Here is a 15,036-nt window from a genome sequence, read left to right as displayed (position 1 = left end):
AATTCAAATTCAAATTTTATTTGTTACACACACAGCCATACACAGTATGATATGCAGTGAAATGTTATAACAACCGCCTTAACCTAAAAATTAAAAGAATAATTGAATATTTTTAAATAAAGAATATTACAGTATAGAAAATATATAAAAAAAAAACTATACATTATGTACAAGTAATAAAACAAAAAAATAGAATTGAAATGGAAATGAGCATAGCAGCATAACAGTGTGCAAAGTGTGTGCAAATGGGTTAAATGTGCAAATCTGCATTGATGTTTAATGTGCAATGTGTTGTATGATTAGGAGCAGAGTGTTTTGTCCTGTATGGTGTTGTGATTTAGAGCCCATATAGCCTATGGGAAGAAACTTCTCCACCGTGTCTCTGTGTTGGTCTTCAGGGAGCGGAAGCATCAACAAAGAGAACAGTCTATTGTTGCGATTAGAGCCCATATGAAGGTTTTACAGAGCATAAGTAACAGACACATCTCAACATCAACTGGTAAAAGGACAGTATTGTCTATTTTAAACACCTTTAGCCAAAAAAAAATCAAAAACAGGAAAGACCATGAAATTACAATGTGTTTCCAAACTTTTTGAATTGTAGTGTGTATAATCTTTTTTTATTTTTGACTCAGTAAAGTCAAAGAATAAATAGTTCATACATGACGAGAAGATTCGCAATCAATTTTATTTTCATATTTTAATCTTTCATACAAATTCTGTATATTAAATCTTTATTTTTCTATTGTTATACATCGAATAAATTTAATATGAGATTGGTAAACCACAATATTACTAATTATAATTGTTTTAATAATTAAAAGACATTATATGATACTACTGTTAATGTCAACAGTGCTAAAGTCTTAGACTCTCTAAAATGACTTATAGGTTAGACATGTGTTTTATTTGGATAATGCTTCTTTAGAAACTCTTTCATGAAGGCAGCAAGAACTTGAGTATCTTCCAGACTCACTCCATTGTAGAGAGAAGCTCGTAATCCACCAAGAATCCTATCAAAATATAACAACATTAAAGGTGTATCAGGTATTTGTAGATAGATAGATAGATAGATAGATAGATAGATAGATAGATAGATAGATAGATAGATAGATAGATAGCAAAAATCACAATAAGAAAATGGTAAAGTAAAAAAACACTGTACACTGATACATTGTCTATAATTTAAGGAGCTAAAAATGATGTAAAATAATAAGAATATACTGTTTCTATGTACATTAGTATAAGATTAAAGATTAATTAAAGGGCTTAATTAAAGAGCTTACGGATAAAGCTCAATGATAAAATATTATAGATTAGCACAGGGATTTTATATATATATATAAAGAAACAGAAAATCTAAAGTAAGTATGTAGTTTAGATTATTTATAGAGAATATGCTTGTTAAAATTAGGTTAGCTAACATAATTACAGTAAGTTATGAATTCACTGATGCATTGTAGGGCAGTGGTCTGAACTTGGCAATATATTTACATTGTTTATTTTATTAATTATAAATGATAAATGAATGATAAAATATGAATGAATTTTAATTCATTATAGTACTTATATTATCAAACTATGCTGTATTTTTGATCGATATAAAAAATAGAAAACAATCTAGATCTATTGATTAATTTTCATCCATTGTAAATTGTTATTCAAGTCATATTTGTGTATATTTTAGTATACTGGGTACAAGAGTCATAAAGTATATATAAACGGTTTATACTTTAAATCCTTTAAATACTTTTGGCTGACCCGTGAGCCAGGCATTCTCGTCCAACATCAGTGCCTCTGACCTCACAAATGCGCTTCTGGAAGGAGGGTCAAAAATTCCCATAAAGACACTCCTAAACCATGTGGAAAGCCTTCCAAAAGGCAGGCGAGTGAATAGGATTTCCCTGCTATAAATGCTACTAGTTGCTAAAAATAACACTGCAAATAATATAGTTTTATAACAAAATAAAAAAAACTGGTGTAACCAGCCTGAATACTGTTCATTAAAGTGCTTTGTAACCACAATTACTATTAAAACTTTTTTAAAAAAGGAAGGATTTGGAATAAATGGTGTTTATCAACCGATTTTTGTTACGTTTACAGCACACCTACCACACTCTATTGGCCATAGTGGAAAACTAACCCATGCGACTTACAGTAATACCTGACTTGATATGACAAGTCACAAATTATCTGGCAAAAAAAGTCATAACTATATTGTGTCATTCTTTTTAGCAATTCCAAACTAAAAAGTAAGCTAAGCAAAATAGTGTATTACTAAAACTTTCATGAGCTGATATTATGCTTAAACAAAACATTATAACATTTAAAAAACACAGATTAATGCTATATCCTCATCACACTGAAAGAACCATAATACTGTAAATGACCTTCAGTCCTCTCAACATACTAGAAAAAAAAACACTGAATGTAAAAAGTAAATTAATTTTATATTACATCTGTGCACGATAGGTACCTGTGTCCTTCTAATGCCATGAGTCCAAGCTTGGAAGCACCTTCTAGAAACTGTTTTTCCAGGGCATCATCTCCCTCAGTGTTTCCAATGCGGAATGGAATGTTCATGCGACTCCGGCACTCGACATCTATTGAAGATCTGGAGAAAGATATAGATGTAGAAATGTGGCAGCCAAATACTCTCAATAATACATATCAAAATGTTCCACAATTTTAGAGACAATGTTAATCTGACAATGGTCATTCGGAATTGTTAGTTAAGCAACTGTAAAGCATACATTATGCATGTGTTTTTTTACTCACATATAAAATCCATTGGAGCTGTTAATGAGGTCGTAAATCAAAGCAGATTTCTGCATGCTCAGTTTATTCATGGCATCTACGCCTCCATTACTTTTTACCCATTCCAGAACCAGCTTTGTAATGTAAATGCTAGGAAAAAAAAAAGGAAAAAGCTAAATAAAAGAAAATGCTATTTTGAAATTGCTATTTTGTGAAAATGCTATAACAATTTTATCAAACCTTTAATTAAGAAATGATTGTATGATTATTTATTTTTCATTATTATTTTATTTATTATATTACTTGTTACCAAAGCAGGCAGCTCAAGTTAAGTTATGTTAAGTTAAGCCTTTATTGGTCACATATACATTACAGCACAGTGAAATTCCTTCTTCGCATATCCCAGCGTAACTGGGGTCAGAGCGCAGGGATTGAACCGCCGATCTTCCGGTCAGTAACTCAGAGCCACCACTGCCCTCAACTATTGTTGTTGGAGAGATAAATAATTACTGTAGTTCTATCTGTCACAGTAGATCTGTGATCTTAAAGGGGTCATACAGGCCTACATGCACTTTTTTAAGCTGTTTGGACTGAACTGTGTGTTAGGAGAGTGCGTACACAACCACTCTACGGTGATAAAGAGCCGCCCAGTGGTTTTCTTTTCATTTATTACAATAACATGCCTCTTCTGAAATCAGGCCAATCGCAAATGCCTGTCACTGTGACGCCACACCACAAGAGGCCGCTCCTACACTAGTTGATTGACACTGGTGTTTTAGCAAAGACCCGCCCCAAGTTAGAAGAAGTCGGCCATTGTTTTTCGCCGCTGGAGCAAAATGTCGCCTAAGCGAGTGTTGTGTACAGTTGTTGGGTGTAATAGCGAACACAGCAGTTGTCATTCACTACCGACATCTGAGCCGCTGAGGACGCAGTGGCTGAATTTAGTTCTTAAAGCTAACGTCCCCGCCAATTTACTAAATGCGTTCATGTTTGCGATAATCATTTTTTACCAGACTGCTTTATAAATGCGGGTCAATATAAAGCAGGTTTTACTAGGAAGCAGCTCCTAAAAAATGGATCTGAACGCTTCATGTTCCTGCTTCATCTTCACCAGGCTCAGTGAGTAATTTCTTTTTCTATGAATCTTTGCAGATCGCCTTTTCTAATAATCACGATGAATGCGGAGTGTAAGTTAACTTATACTCTCATAGAACATGGTTATGGCTTTTTCTCTGTGTACATCCGTCTCTAAACAATGCATTAAGGTGATTGTCTAGTTGCAAATTGTGTACGTAGTCGGAAAACTATATTATGCTTACCTTTGTTACGTTAGATGGTTTATAACGATGTCTGTCGAAGATTAAGAAGTCATGTAAACACATCAGTAAACACATCGCGTTCGTATCTCTCTCAGTAAGTTTTTCCGCTTTTGTTGTTGTTGCTCGCGGCAGCGTAACAGCCCGTTAATTCATGCCCATGCAGTGATGTGAAAGACAAATCAAGTCGATGCATGTACATACTTTTAATTTCTGTGTTGTCAGGCGATATTACAAACTTCCGTGTAGGTTCCGTACTTAAATTCAACCAAAAACTAAAACAGGCTCAGGCTCTATATTCCAGCGTTTTCCAGTTTGGACTGCATTACCCACAAAGCACTGTGTTGTGGGCAATGCTTTGTGGGTAATGCAGTCCAAAGCATTGCCCGCACTGGACTACACACCCGTGGCTATACCCCACGTGTGTTGTGAAGACACGCCCCACAGAACTGCACAGCAGAAATCATAAGCATTTAAGAAAACATGCACTGAAATAGGTTGCTGAGAACAGAGCTAGTTTTGTGTAAGTTACTTTAAGTTGTGTAAGTTAATTTTTTATTAAATATATTACAAACTTTTCATTAAGACCCTAAAGATCATATTAACATTTAATGAAATATGTTTCTGGATGATCCTTTTAATAAAGATACTCCAATACTGTGATTTGTCAAGTAATAGTTGAATAGTATAGTATCAGTTCCTTCACAGAGGTATCAATTGCTGGCAACTGGAATCCACTCGTAGGAGTAACAGTAATTTAAAAATATTCTTAAAATAGGGAATCACTCCTATCTCTACCAAAATTAAGGAGAGCTCTGGATGTGTTCAAAGTGGATAGAAAAAGCGAGGGAGGAAATGCCATTTTTTTGGACACTGAGTGACACGGAGCTCATAAAAGATAAAAATAGAATATGTTGTACTTTTTTACATGCAATATGCAACTGATCCATTAACAAACATTTCACGTTTTTTAAGCAATGGCGAAGATGCAGCTTTTAAACAGTGATTATTTGGGTTTGTCATAGCCGACAATGCTGGAAATAAGAAATCAAAATTTGCTCTTACAGCAACACAGATTTTGCGCAGATTCATAAATTCCACCCAGTGGAGGACATAATGTTCCTATAATTATTTCTTTACTTTGTCCTACCTTCACCGCAAGCAGTTAGATGTTAATTTTAAGCAGTGTTTGAACACTGTGGGATGTGTATCGTACTTTGGGAGGTTGCTTTGTTACGGTTGTGCGCAGGTGGAGGGAGCACTTGGAGGAATGGACTACAATACCCAATCACTCCAACATTATCTTCAAAGTTTTTTCATAGCACTGTAAGAGGGAGACCACTACAAATTTCTTTTGCTAAAGTTGCGAAGTGTATTTAAAAATCACAAATCATTTGAATATAAAAGCAGTTACCCTAAAGATTATCCCCAGACAAAAACAAGAGCATTCTGGTTTTACCTGAAGGTAGGTGGGGTGTTGTAGAGGGAATCATGTTCAGCTTGCACTTGGTAATTTAATATAGCAGGTGTCTCCTTCAAAGCTTTTCCTAACAGATCTTCCCGTACGATCACAATAGTGGTTCCTGCGCATCCTGAATTTTTATGTGTACCTGCAAATATGAGCCCGAACTTAAAAGAAGAAAATATAACACAAATTAAACCACTGAAACAAGACAACAATGGCATTGGCAAAAAAAAAAAAACTGCAAATTTCAAACCTAACCAGTGTAAAATATATCCCACCTTAGACACATCTACTGGCCGTGATAGGAAATTTGACGACATATCACTGACAAGAATCACATCCTTGGTGTGAGGAATGAAGTTAAACTCAATGCCATGGATTGTTTCATTGCAGCAGTAGTAGACATAGGATGCTGAAGGGTTCAGTGACCAGCTGCTGCTGTCTGGGATCCCTGAGGTGATGCGAAACATTCTTTGATTATGAAAAACCTAAATCGCTCTGAATAAGGGCCATATGCCAACTGTCATAAATGTAAATGAAAATCATGAAGCACTGTATTAATCAGCACTGAGAGCTCTACTTTTTCAACTCTCTCTCTATTTATGTTCATCAAATGTAACCTAACTGTAAAGTAACATCAATGTTTATAGATTTCTTTCTTTCATGTAAATATGTAATTTAGCTTACAACAGCTTTTAGTTTCTGAATAACTCACCAGTGTATCGGTCCACTTTTGGATTTACCATGTTCACTTTGCCGTACTTCTCCGCCTCTTTGGCAGCAGTTGCAGACCACTTTCCTGTTACAATATAATCAGCACACCTGTCCTCCTTCAGACCGATCAGATTCAGAGGAATAGCACTGAACTGGCCTGAACCACCACCTTGCAGAAACAGAACCTTGTAGTTTGTAGGGATATTCCTGCATACAGAGTTTGAAAAATAAATGTGGATGTTAAAGCTGATTTAATTTAAAACAATTACTACACAATAGGCTTGTGTGCATATTTTGTCTAACTTTTATTATTGACTAGGGCTGCATGATTATGGCCACAATAATTTTATCAATACTGACATCATAAGTATTTATTACAATTAGTAACAAACATATTTTTATTGCATTGTCACATACATAACATTACATCTTTGCAACAAAATTAAATGTTGATACTGTCACGTTTGGGGTGTATAGGCGGATGTTGATCACCGTGGGCGGAGAGAACAGGCATACCAGCAGTTGTAACAGAAATAATAAATACATAAAACAAACAAAGGTACAAACAAACTCAAACAATACTTAACAGAATGGGGTTAAACATGGACTCTATGGCAGGACACAGACAAAGGGACATTACCAGGCACTAATACCTGTTACACCAGGTTTGAGATTGGTAGTGAAACACAGGCTAAAGGGTGCCTAACACACGTCCTGTGGTGAAACACAGGCAGACAGACGACTAACGCTCGTCCTGTGGCGAAACACAGGCAAACGGATGCCTTACACACGTCCTGTGGCGAGATACAGGCAGAAGGACGACTAACACATACCCTGTGACGAGACACAGGCAGAAGGATGACTAACACATACCCTGTGACGAGACACAGGCAGAAGGATGACTAACACGTAACAGGACACACAAACCACACGCGGAGCTGAAACTAGACACAACAAGACAAGACGCCCGACGAGACGGGAGAGATGGGAGACTAGGAACAACACGTAGAGACTAGGGACAAAGAGAGAGACGGGACTAGGGCTAAAGACATGGCAATCAGCTAGCTAAACATGGTTAAGTGGTACTTAACCATGACAGTCAGCTACACATTCACCTAGCTAAGCACGTCTTTAGCCCCAACATGCACTAAGCTACACCTACCTAATATTTTAACACACACTAAGAGATTGGGACACAGAAACACAGACGGAGGATACCCAGTGGCTAGGCTAGGGGACACTCAAATGCTAGGCTAGGGGACACTCAAAGGCTAGGCTCACTGGGACACTAGGGAGACAGGAAACACAGCACAGCTAGAGACACAAAGGGGCTATGGCTAGAAGCATGCTAGTTAGCTCAACATATATTTTAGCTAAACACACTCCTAGCCAAACACACACCTAGCTACTTACCTGGCTCTAGCTAAACACACAAGAAACAGGGGGACAAAACCATAATACTCACACCACACAAGACATGACTGCATCAGCTCCACAAACACAGACACACAGAACATATACAGAAACATTGCCAATATGAGAGCCCAAGTCAACAGAACTTAAATCAAAATATAAACTAAAAGAACTAAACACAGAATGCCCACACAAATGACAGCAGTATAACTAATAATGCTCGACCCAGTTTCCCAGACTAAACAGCTGGGAAACTGAGTCAGCCAACAAAAACTACAACTAAAAAACAGTGACCTTTGGTGGTGGTCCCTTACAGATACTAGAATAATGTCATAATCTGTGACTTAAATCACATAAGCCCACAATAATAATAATAATATTTAATAATACACATAATAATAGTTAGATAGATAAAATATTAATACATGATTAATATAGTAATAATAATAGTATTTTTTATTATTATTATTATCATTATTATTGTTGTTGTTATTATAACTTATTGTTTTAATAACAATAACATATTCATCCATTACAAAAAAGGAGTATGGGAGCTAAAACATTTTGCAACAGAACGGATACCCTATTGTTAAGATCCCACATAACTAAACATAAAACTTGGTTTGCACTACTCATAGATAATAAACGCTAGAATAAATAAAAAAAAACATTATTTCAAATTGGTTGAGTAATGTAAACATATAGTACTTTTTATTCTGAAAAAAATAGCTTTCATTATGTAGAGTTTTTCTAAAGTTAGGTAGTGTCACATCTGAGCCACCTCAGTCCTGGGGAGTAAGATCTGGCTCACCTGACTACTAAGCCGTCGCTTTGTCTTCCCCTAGTGTGTCTGCGTGTGTAGTGTTCCCCATTAACCCTGTTTATTACTAGATTACGTTCACCTGTGTCTACCCTATGTGTGTCCCTATTTATACCAGCCAAACCCGTAGCACTTCATCTGGTCTCCGTTGTGCACCCTTTGTATTGCTTGTTTATTCATCCTTGTGTTTGTATATGTTTCTACCCAGGACTGAGGGGAGTCTGCAGGCGAAAGCTCTTTGTTTTTCTCAAGTTCAAGTTCAAGGCTGACCACGAGTCAGCGCAGGGTCCGACACAGAGGCTGAGTAACCAGTTTGTTTGGTGTGGCCTAGCTAGCTCTATTAAGCCGCCTGCAGACCCAGTCTGGTGAAGTAACCCCAGCCCTGTTTTTTTCCTTTTGTGTTTATTTTGTTATTGGACCTTTTACTTTAACCATTAAACCTTGTTTTCGTTATAACCCTGCATCTGCGTTCGCCTCCTCCATACACAGTCATGACACGTAGTAGGAGAGGCGAGTTGCTCGGTCTGTCCGCTGTGCTTCGGTAAGCTTCTCTGGTGCCAGGAGAGACTCAGTCAAACACACACACAGATGTTGTCTGACAGAAAGGTCTCTGTTTATTAACAGCAAAAGATGGGGTTTATATATGTTTGACCAAACGCCTGTGCCATAGACATATGTTACTACAAGGAACATGAACCATTGGAAATGTCCTGGTGAGATCCTGAAGAATCAAAGGAGAAAAAGATAGAGAGGTGTCCGTCCAGAGATAGATCACAAGATGTTGGCTCGAGTTAGGGGGAGAGGGAGAAGGAGACAGAGGGGGAGAGAAAGAGAGGGGGAGAGAGACATAAAGAGAAAATGGGAAGGTGAGCGTGCGAGCGTTTACACCTTAAAGAGCAGATGCAAAAGGAGACAGGAAGATAGCAGCAGGAAATTTTTAACACGTAAATATCAGATCTACTGTATGAGGAAGAAAGCAAGAGAGTAGATATTACTCCTTTATATATAAAATAATTCTAACACATTATATTCAAACAAATAAATTATTCAATTTTTTTTTCTTTCATGTTTAATATGTTGAATAATAATCATAAACCTAACCTAACCTAACCTAGCAGCTCCACTGTTTACTCGTATTTGCTTACAGACCAGTCTTGTGATTTGCATTCGCTACTTGTTTAAATCCTTGTAGGGATTTCTTATTTAAGCTCACTCATTTTGTCTGTATTCAAAAATTATATGCTTGCTTTGCAGTCTATTGGCGGAACATGCATTTTCAATATCAATCAATTATGTACATTTAACTGTGGAAAGCCAAAAGCATAATCGAGATAAAAATTAAACTAATTATGCTGACTGACTATGTTTTGGGTTTAATGTGCACACATAATTAAGTACTAGATATAGATACTATATAGATACTAGAATATTCCTTATAAAGAGGACAAATAATCACAAAATCACATTCTGTATCTGGTGTCGGAAAGTGTTTGAAAACATGTAAATGAATCAAAATGAGATCAACTTTACAACTATATCAAAAAAATCAATTTAGAATGTTAATATACAGTGAAGTCCTTGTGATATCATGTCACATGTTAAGTATCCGATTTTATGGAACATGCACATGCATCTACATTGTTATGGGGTTTAAAAACTTACACAAGTTCACGAAGTAGAGATTCAGCTGAGTTGATTATATTGTAAAAATCAGGTGACCTGTGGCTCATTTCTAAGTAAAAAGAATCAGTAAGGTTAGCACTCATCACACACACAGGCTGTGCAACTTTATTTTATATGAACGCTGCGCTCCTTACCCAGAACACTAATCCCGAGATCATTGTAATCCAGCAGTTCTCTCTGGGCCTGGATCAAAACCTGAAGGAAAGTCAAAGAATTGATTATATCAAGTACTGAACTGCAATACAGCCTCAACAGAATGGTATCATGCACTTGTTTATCAGTAAGTCAGTCAGATAAATGTCTATTTCTAAAAAAAAATAAATAAATTTGAGAACATGCTGTACTTAATAGTTCAACTTGAATTAAAAAGGTGGTACTTCTAGTTTTAAGTGAGGTACACTTTTAGGCAAGTACTTTTTGTTAAGTACTGGTTTGTGTACCTTTCTTAATTTGTTTTTAATTTGGTTTTAAAACAAGAGAGCAAATAGAGCTTGTGCATGTGAGAGATGGGAAACCTGCTCATCTCTCACATAAGGAGAAGGATAAATAGTGTATTTATGTTCAGATAATATGTTTTAGAAGGGCCAAGAAATTTTTGTGCGTGCAAATGCTCCTTCTTTTAAACATGGATGTAAATTCTTCTGATGATTTTCATGATGCAAATTTACCAAGCATTTAAGAAATCTCTAATCACGGTCATTCATGATTCAGACTACATTTGTTGTTGTGTCCTCACCATCAAATTCATCTGAATTTTGCAAATAAAATAAAATAAAATTTAAACAAGGTTGAAAGTCCTGGGGACAGATGAGGTTAAAGTGGAACTTTTTGGCAGCAATGATCAAAGGTATGTTTGGAGAACAAAGGGTACAGAACTTCATTAAAAGAACACCCGGTGCAACTGTGTTAAGCAAGGACGTGGATCATACTTTGGGGCTGTAATGCTATGCAGAACATTTTACAGGTAGAGAGAAGAATAGATTCAATTAAATTCTGGAAGCAAACATGGCTTCTTCAGGTGAATCCACACCACTATGGACCACCTCAAGAGGTTTTGCTGTAACCCTCACAGTCCCCTGAGCTAAACATCATTGTAAATCTGTGGATAGAGCTTAAAAGAGCAGTGCGTGCAAGACGACTCAGGAATCTCACAGAACTGTAAAACTGTTATAAGAAAGAATGGGTGGAACTCCCTCAAACAAGAACTTAAAGACTCCTGGCTAGCTACAAAAAGAATTTACCATCTTTGACACTTGCCTAAGGGGGTGCTATTCGGTACCAACTTTGCAGGGTTTCCCAAACTTTTGCTGCGGGCCCTTTATTATTTATTTTTTTTTTTTTGATATTTTTTTATTATTTAAAAGATGAAAATAAAAGAAATGGTTTTGTTTAAAATATAAAGGGAATGTGTCATCTGTAACTTTGTCTTTTTTTGGAGTTTTCCTCTTGTTTAACTGGCCACAATAACAAAAATTTTGACCAGGGGTGCCTAAACTTTTGCATGTCACTGTAAGTTGGGTAAGTATTTGCTCATTTAAATCCAGTTTACACTTCATTTTGGAACAGGCAGTGTATGATCAATGATATGCCAAAGATGTCTGTTAGGTCAGAACAGTCAGTTTTCAAAATAAATCACAGTCTTCAGGACAGAGGACTTTACACATTATGGTTTCTTGGTGACAGCTATTTTTTTTAAATAAGTAACAGCAAGCAAGCAACTTTATATTATAACTAATATAACTGAAGCGATAACAGATATTAACCTGTCCTTTGACATTTCTGTTTAATGTAAACTTGACATTACTGAGACATGTTGATCATTAATAAATTGTAATCATTGGCAAATCCATGTGGCATACTGTACGTGGAATAACACCCTGGAATGGTGAAATGGACGCTTTGCTTTTTTAAAATTAAATTGCAGCTGTCCAATTAAGGTAAGATTATTTTTGTTCATTGTACAGTGTTGTCTTGTTTATTTACGCAAAAAATCTATGCAGGTTTTCATCTTTACTAAGCAGGAACCACATCTGATTCGACCTGTTTAATCAGTTAATCTTGTATTTTGGTGGACTAGCGGCTTGATCCAGGGTGAAACCCACATTTTCGATAAGGCTAAAATTATTCAAAAAACCTTTCACATATGTTGTTTAAAAATGAAAATGAAAATAATTTTGCTTAAACATTTTTACTTTGTAAGCAAGGCAAAAAAGGTGGAAGAGGAGAAGAGGAAAAAGAGGGATGAAGCATAGGTGTTCTGCAGTTATGCATTGTTGTCTTTACAAGTATTTGTTGTATTGGTTTGAATACATGTTGTGTCATAAAGACCGTTTTGTGTATCAAATCAAATCTTAAAAAAAATATTAAAACATATTGTTCCACCGCCAACAGTTAGACCACTGACTGCACTGTACATGGGTCCTTTGTAGATTAGAGAGGATACCCCTTATACAGGCCTTTCAGTAACAGCTGTAAATTTTTATCTTATTTCCAGCAGTTTTATATGTGTTATGAACTCGAATTTGTTTTAAATGTGAAGTGTAAAAGGAAGACAACAGCTAAAGAAAAACAGCACCCTTACATTTACAATAAACGTAGTGGTGGTGAAACTTACCGGTTGTGGAAGTTTCGCTGGTCCTGGAGCAAAATAAATCACCTTCTTCATTTCCAATGTATATTAGTGTACGCTTTAAACAGATGTATTAAATAATAGAAGATACAGTAGAAGTTCAGTGCTCAGTCTCATCTACCTAGTTCTTCTGCAGCTGTGTAATAATTAAAATCTCATTTCATGCTAGAGTAGTTATACATTTTTGCATCTGCCTTATGATTGGCTGCTAACCCTAATCCTCAGATTCTGATTGAGTAGGCAGTTGAACGAGGAAAATTTAATTTCTCTTCATACCACTATAACATGATCACTGGTGAAGTGTTATACACACACACAAACAGACACACATAAGAATATGCTCATTCATTTCATTTGCAAAACCTGCCACCCATGAAAGTCAGGGATATTTGCAGATCGAAATAAAGAGAGATTTAAAGCCAGTCTAAATGCAAATACTGTAAGTGCCCCCAGAGCACACTACCACCTGAGAGGAAGGCTGAGGGGCGAGTCACACCATTTTCATAATCCAGAGACCAACCTAGTAAAACTAGTATAAAAAATTTCACATTACAAAGAGGGTGCTTTCTTATCAGTAGTGAGTTGATTATCCAAAGACTGAGCAGTTTACTGGTTGGAGATAGCTTTCTGTTAAGTCTAATCCAACAGGCACAGAAAGCAGTGTGGTGTATGGAGGAAAATGTAGTTCTACCCATCAACTGAATCAACAGGTTTCAGTTCCTATTCTGCATAACCCAAAGCTTGCAAGCATGTCAGCTGTCATCTGTGGGATCAGTCCAACATAAAGCCGATAACAAAATGTAAATTTCTCCATTTGTAATTAACTCCTGATGGAATTGTAGGCATGAGAATTCACTTAAATCCAGAAGTTAAAAGTCGACTGAACTCAGTCGGCACCAGATAAACCACCTTTTCCCAGCCTCAGGAAGAAGCCAAGCCAGTTTAGAACATTTTGGAGTGTTTTGCCTACTAAAATTAACCAGCCCCATCAAATCAAATTCAAATTTTATTTGTCACATACACAGTCATACACAGTACAATATGCAGTGAAATGCTTACTGGTCTCATCCCTGTGACTGAGGAAGGTTTAGATCATTTAACAGGTTTAGATAATTAAACACTGCAGACCACAAAAGACGCAGTTTAATAAATTTCCTGGCCATAAAAGAGTTGCATATTCTAATACTTTACTCTTGGATAAGTAAAAGCCTTTAGCTTGGATTACAGTGTGCATTTGCCATGACATTGTTTCAACAACCTTATGCAATGTCATGACATTTACTTACATCAAGAGTTTTTAAAGTTTTGGCTGAGACCTTATTAATGGTATTGGTGGCATGATAGTCAAACCACTCTATAAGGTCTTCTAAAAAAGACTGGTCAAAAGTTCTGTTATCATGTTCAGTTAAACAAGAGGAAAATGAAATGATCTCCAACAGCAAATTACAGATGACACATTCCCTAAAGATTTTTAACAAAATAATTTTGTTTTCATCGTTTACATTTTTAAAAAATAACAGAAAAAGTAAAGGGCCCGCAGCAAAAGTTTGGGCACCCTGCAAAGTTGGTACCTAATAGCACCTCCTTAGGCAAGTGTCAAAGCTTGTAAATGCTTTTTGTAGCCTGCAAGGAGTCAGTTCTTGTTTGAGGGATTTTCACCTATTCTTTCTTACAACAGTCTATCAGTTCTGTGAGATTCCTGGGACAGATTTACAAGGATGTTTAGCCCAGGAGACCGTGAGGGTCACAGCAAAACCTTCAGCTTGCACTTCTTGAGGTAGTCCATAGTGGTTTTTGAGGTGTGTATAGGATCCAATTGTAGAACCCATGTTTGCTTTCAGAATTTAATTGAATCTATTCTTCTCTCTTTGTGAAATGTCAAAGTATGATTTACGCCCACGCTTAACACAGTTGCACTGGGTGTTCTTTTCATGAAGTTCTGTACCCTTTGTTCTTTAAACCTTTGATCATTGCGGCCAAAGAGTCCTGTCCCCAGGACTTTTTTACAAAATGTTTTTTTTTTCTGAATTTTTATGAATTTGGTGGTGAAAACACAGAAGAGGTTTTCTTCTGATGACTCTTCCATAAAGGCCATATTTGTGCAGGTATCACTGAACAGTTTACACGGCGTACCATAACTCCATAATCTTCCTGGAGTTCTTTTGCAATCACTCAGGGGTTCTGCTTTTCTAGCAATTCTACAAGTCATTCTCTCTGATATTTTTCTTGGTCTTCCAGA

The 15,036-nt window shown here is 36.4% G+C and overlaps 1 protein-coding gene across 2 annotated transcripts; it reads right to left on the bottom strand.

Moving 5' to 3' along the window:
- Positions 1 to 760: 760 nt before the first annotated feature.
- LOC128509843 (phosphoserine aminotransferase-like) lies at positions 761 to 12,862 on the bottom strand. Of its 2 annotated transcripts, XM_053481700.1 has the most exons (10): positions 12,783 to 12,862; positions 10,303 to 10,363; positions 10,148 to 10,217; positions 6,254 to 6,459; positions 5,817 to 5,989; positions 5,533 to 5,702; positions 2,779 to 2,907; positions 2,477 to 2,614; positions 1,762 to 1,817; positions 884 to 1,013 (listed from the first exon to the last, which is right to left on the bottom strand). In XM_053481700.1, the coding sequence occupies exons 1-10, from the start codon at positions 12,831 to 12,833 to the stop codon at positions 973 to 975; spliced, it is 1,095 nt and encodes a 364-aa protein (XP_053337675.1). In that variant the 5' UTR covers positions 12,834 to 12,862; the 3' UTR covers positions 884 to 972. The 2 variants fall into 2 exon arrangements, with proteins under 2 accessions (XP_053337674.1, XP_053337675.1); XM_053481699.1 differs by lacking the exon at positions 1,762 to 1,817 and having other exon boundaries at positions 761 to 1,013.
- Between the last annotated feature and the right edge of the window lie 2,174 nt (positions 12,863 to 15,036).

Source organism: Clarias gariepinus, chromosome 21, assembly GCF_024256425.1.
Source record: "Clarias gariepinus isolate MV-2021 ecotype Netherlands chromosome 21, CGAR_prim_01v2, whole genome shotgun sequence".
NCBI classification, from domain to species: domain Eukaryota; kingdom Metazoa; phylum Chordata; class Actinopteri; order Siluriformes; family Clariidae; genus Clarias; species Clarias gariepinus.
This window is presented reverse-complemented; position numbering and strand designations above follow the sequence as displayed.

Bases quoted from the DNA above. Each gene is read 5' to 3' on its own strand.
- LOC128509843 (XM_053481699.1), bottom strand. From the start codon at position 12,833: ATGAAGAAGGTGATTTATTTTGCTCCAGGACCAGCGAAACTTCCACAA. The intron at 10,364-12,782 runs GTAAGTTTCACC...ACTTTCCTTCAG, and splicing joins CAGCGAAACTTCCACAACCG to GTTTTGATCCAGGCCCAGAG. The intron at 5,703-5,816 runs GTGGGATATATT...TCTTCTTTTAAG, and splicing joins GGCCAGTAGATGTGTCTAAG to TTCGGGCTCATATTTGCAGG.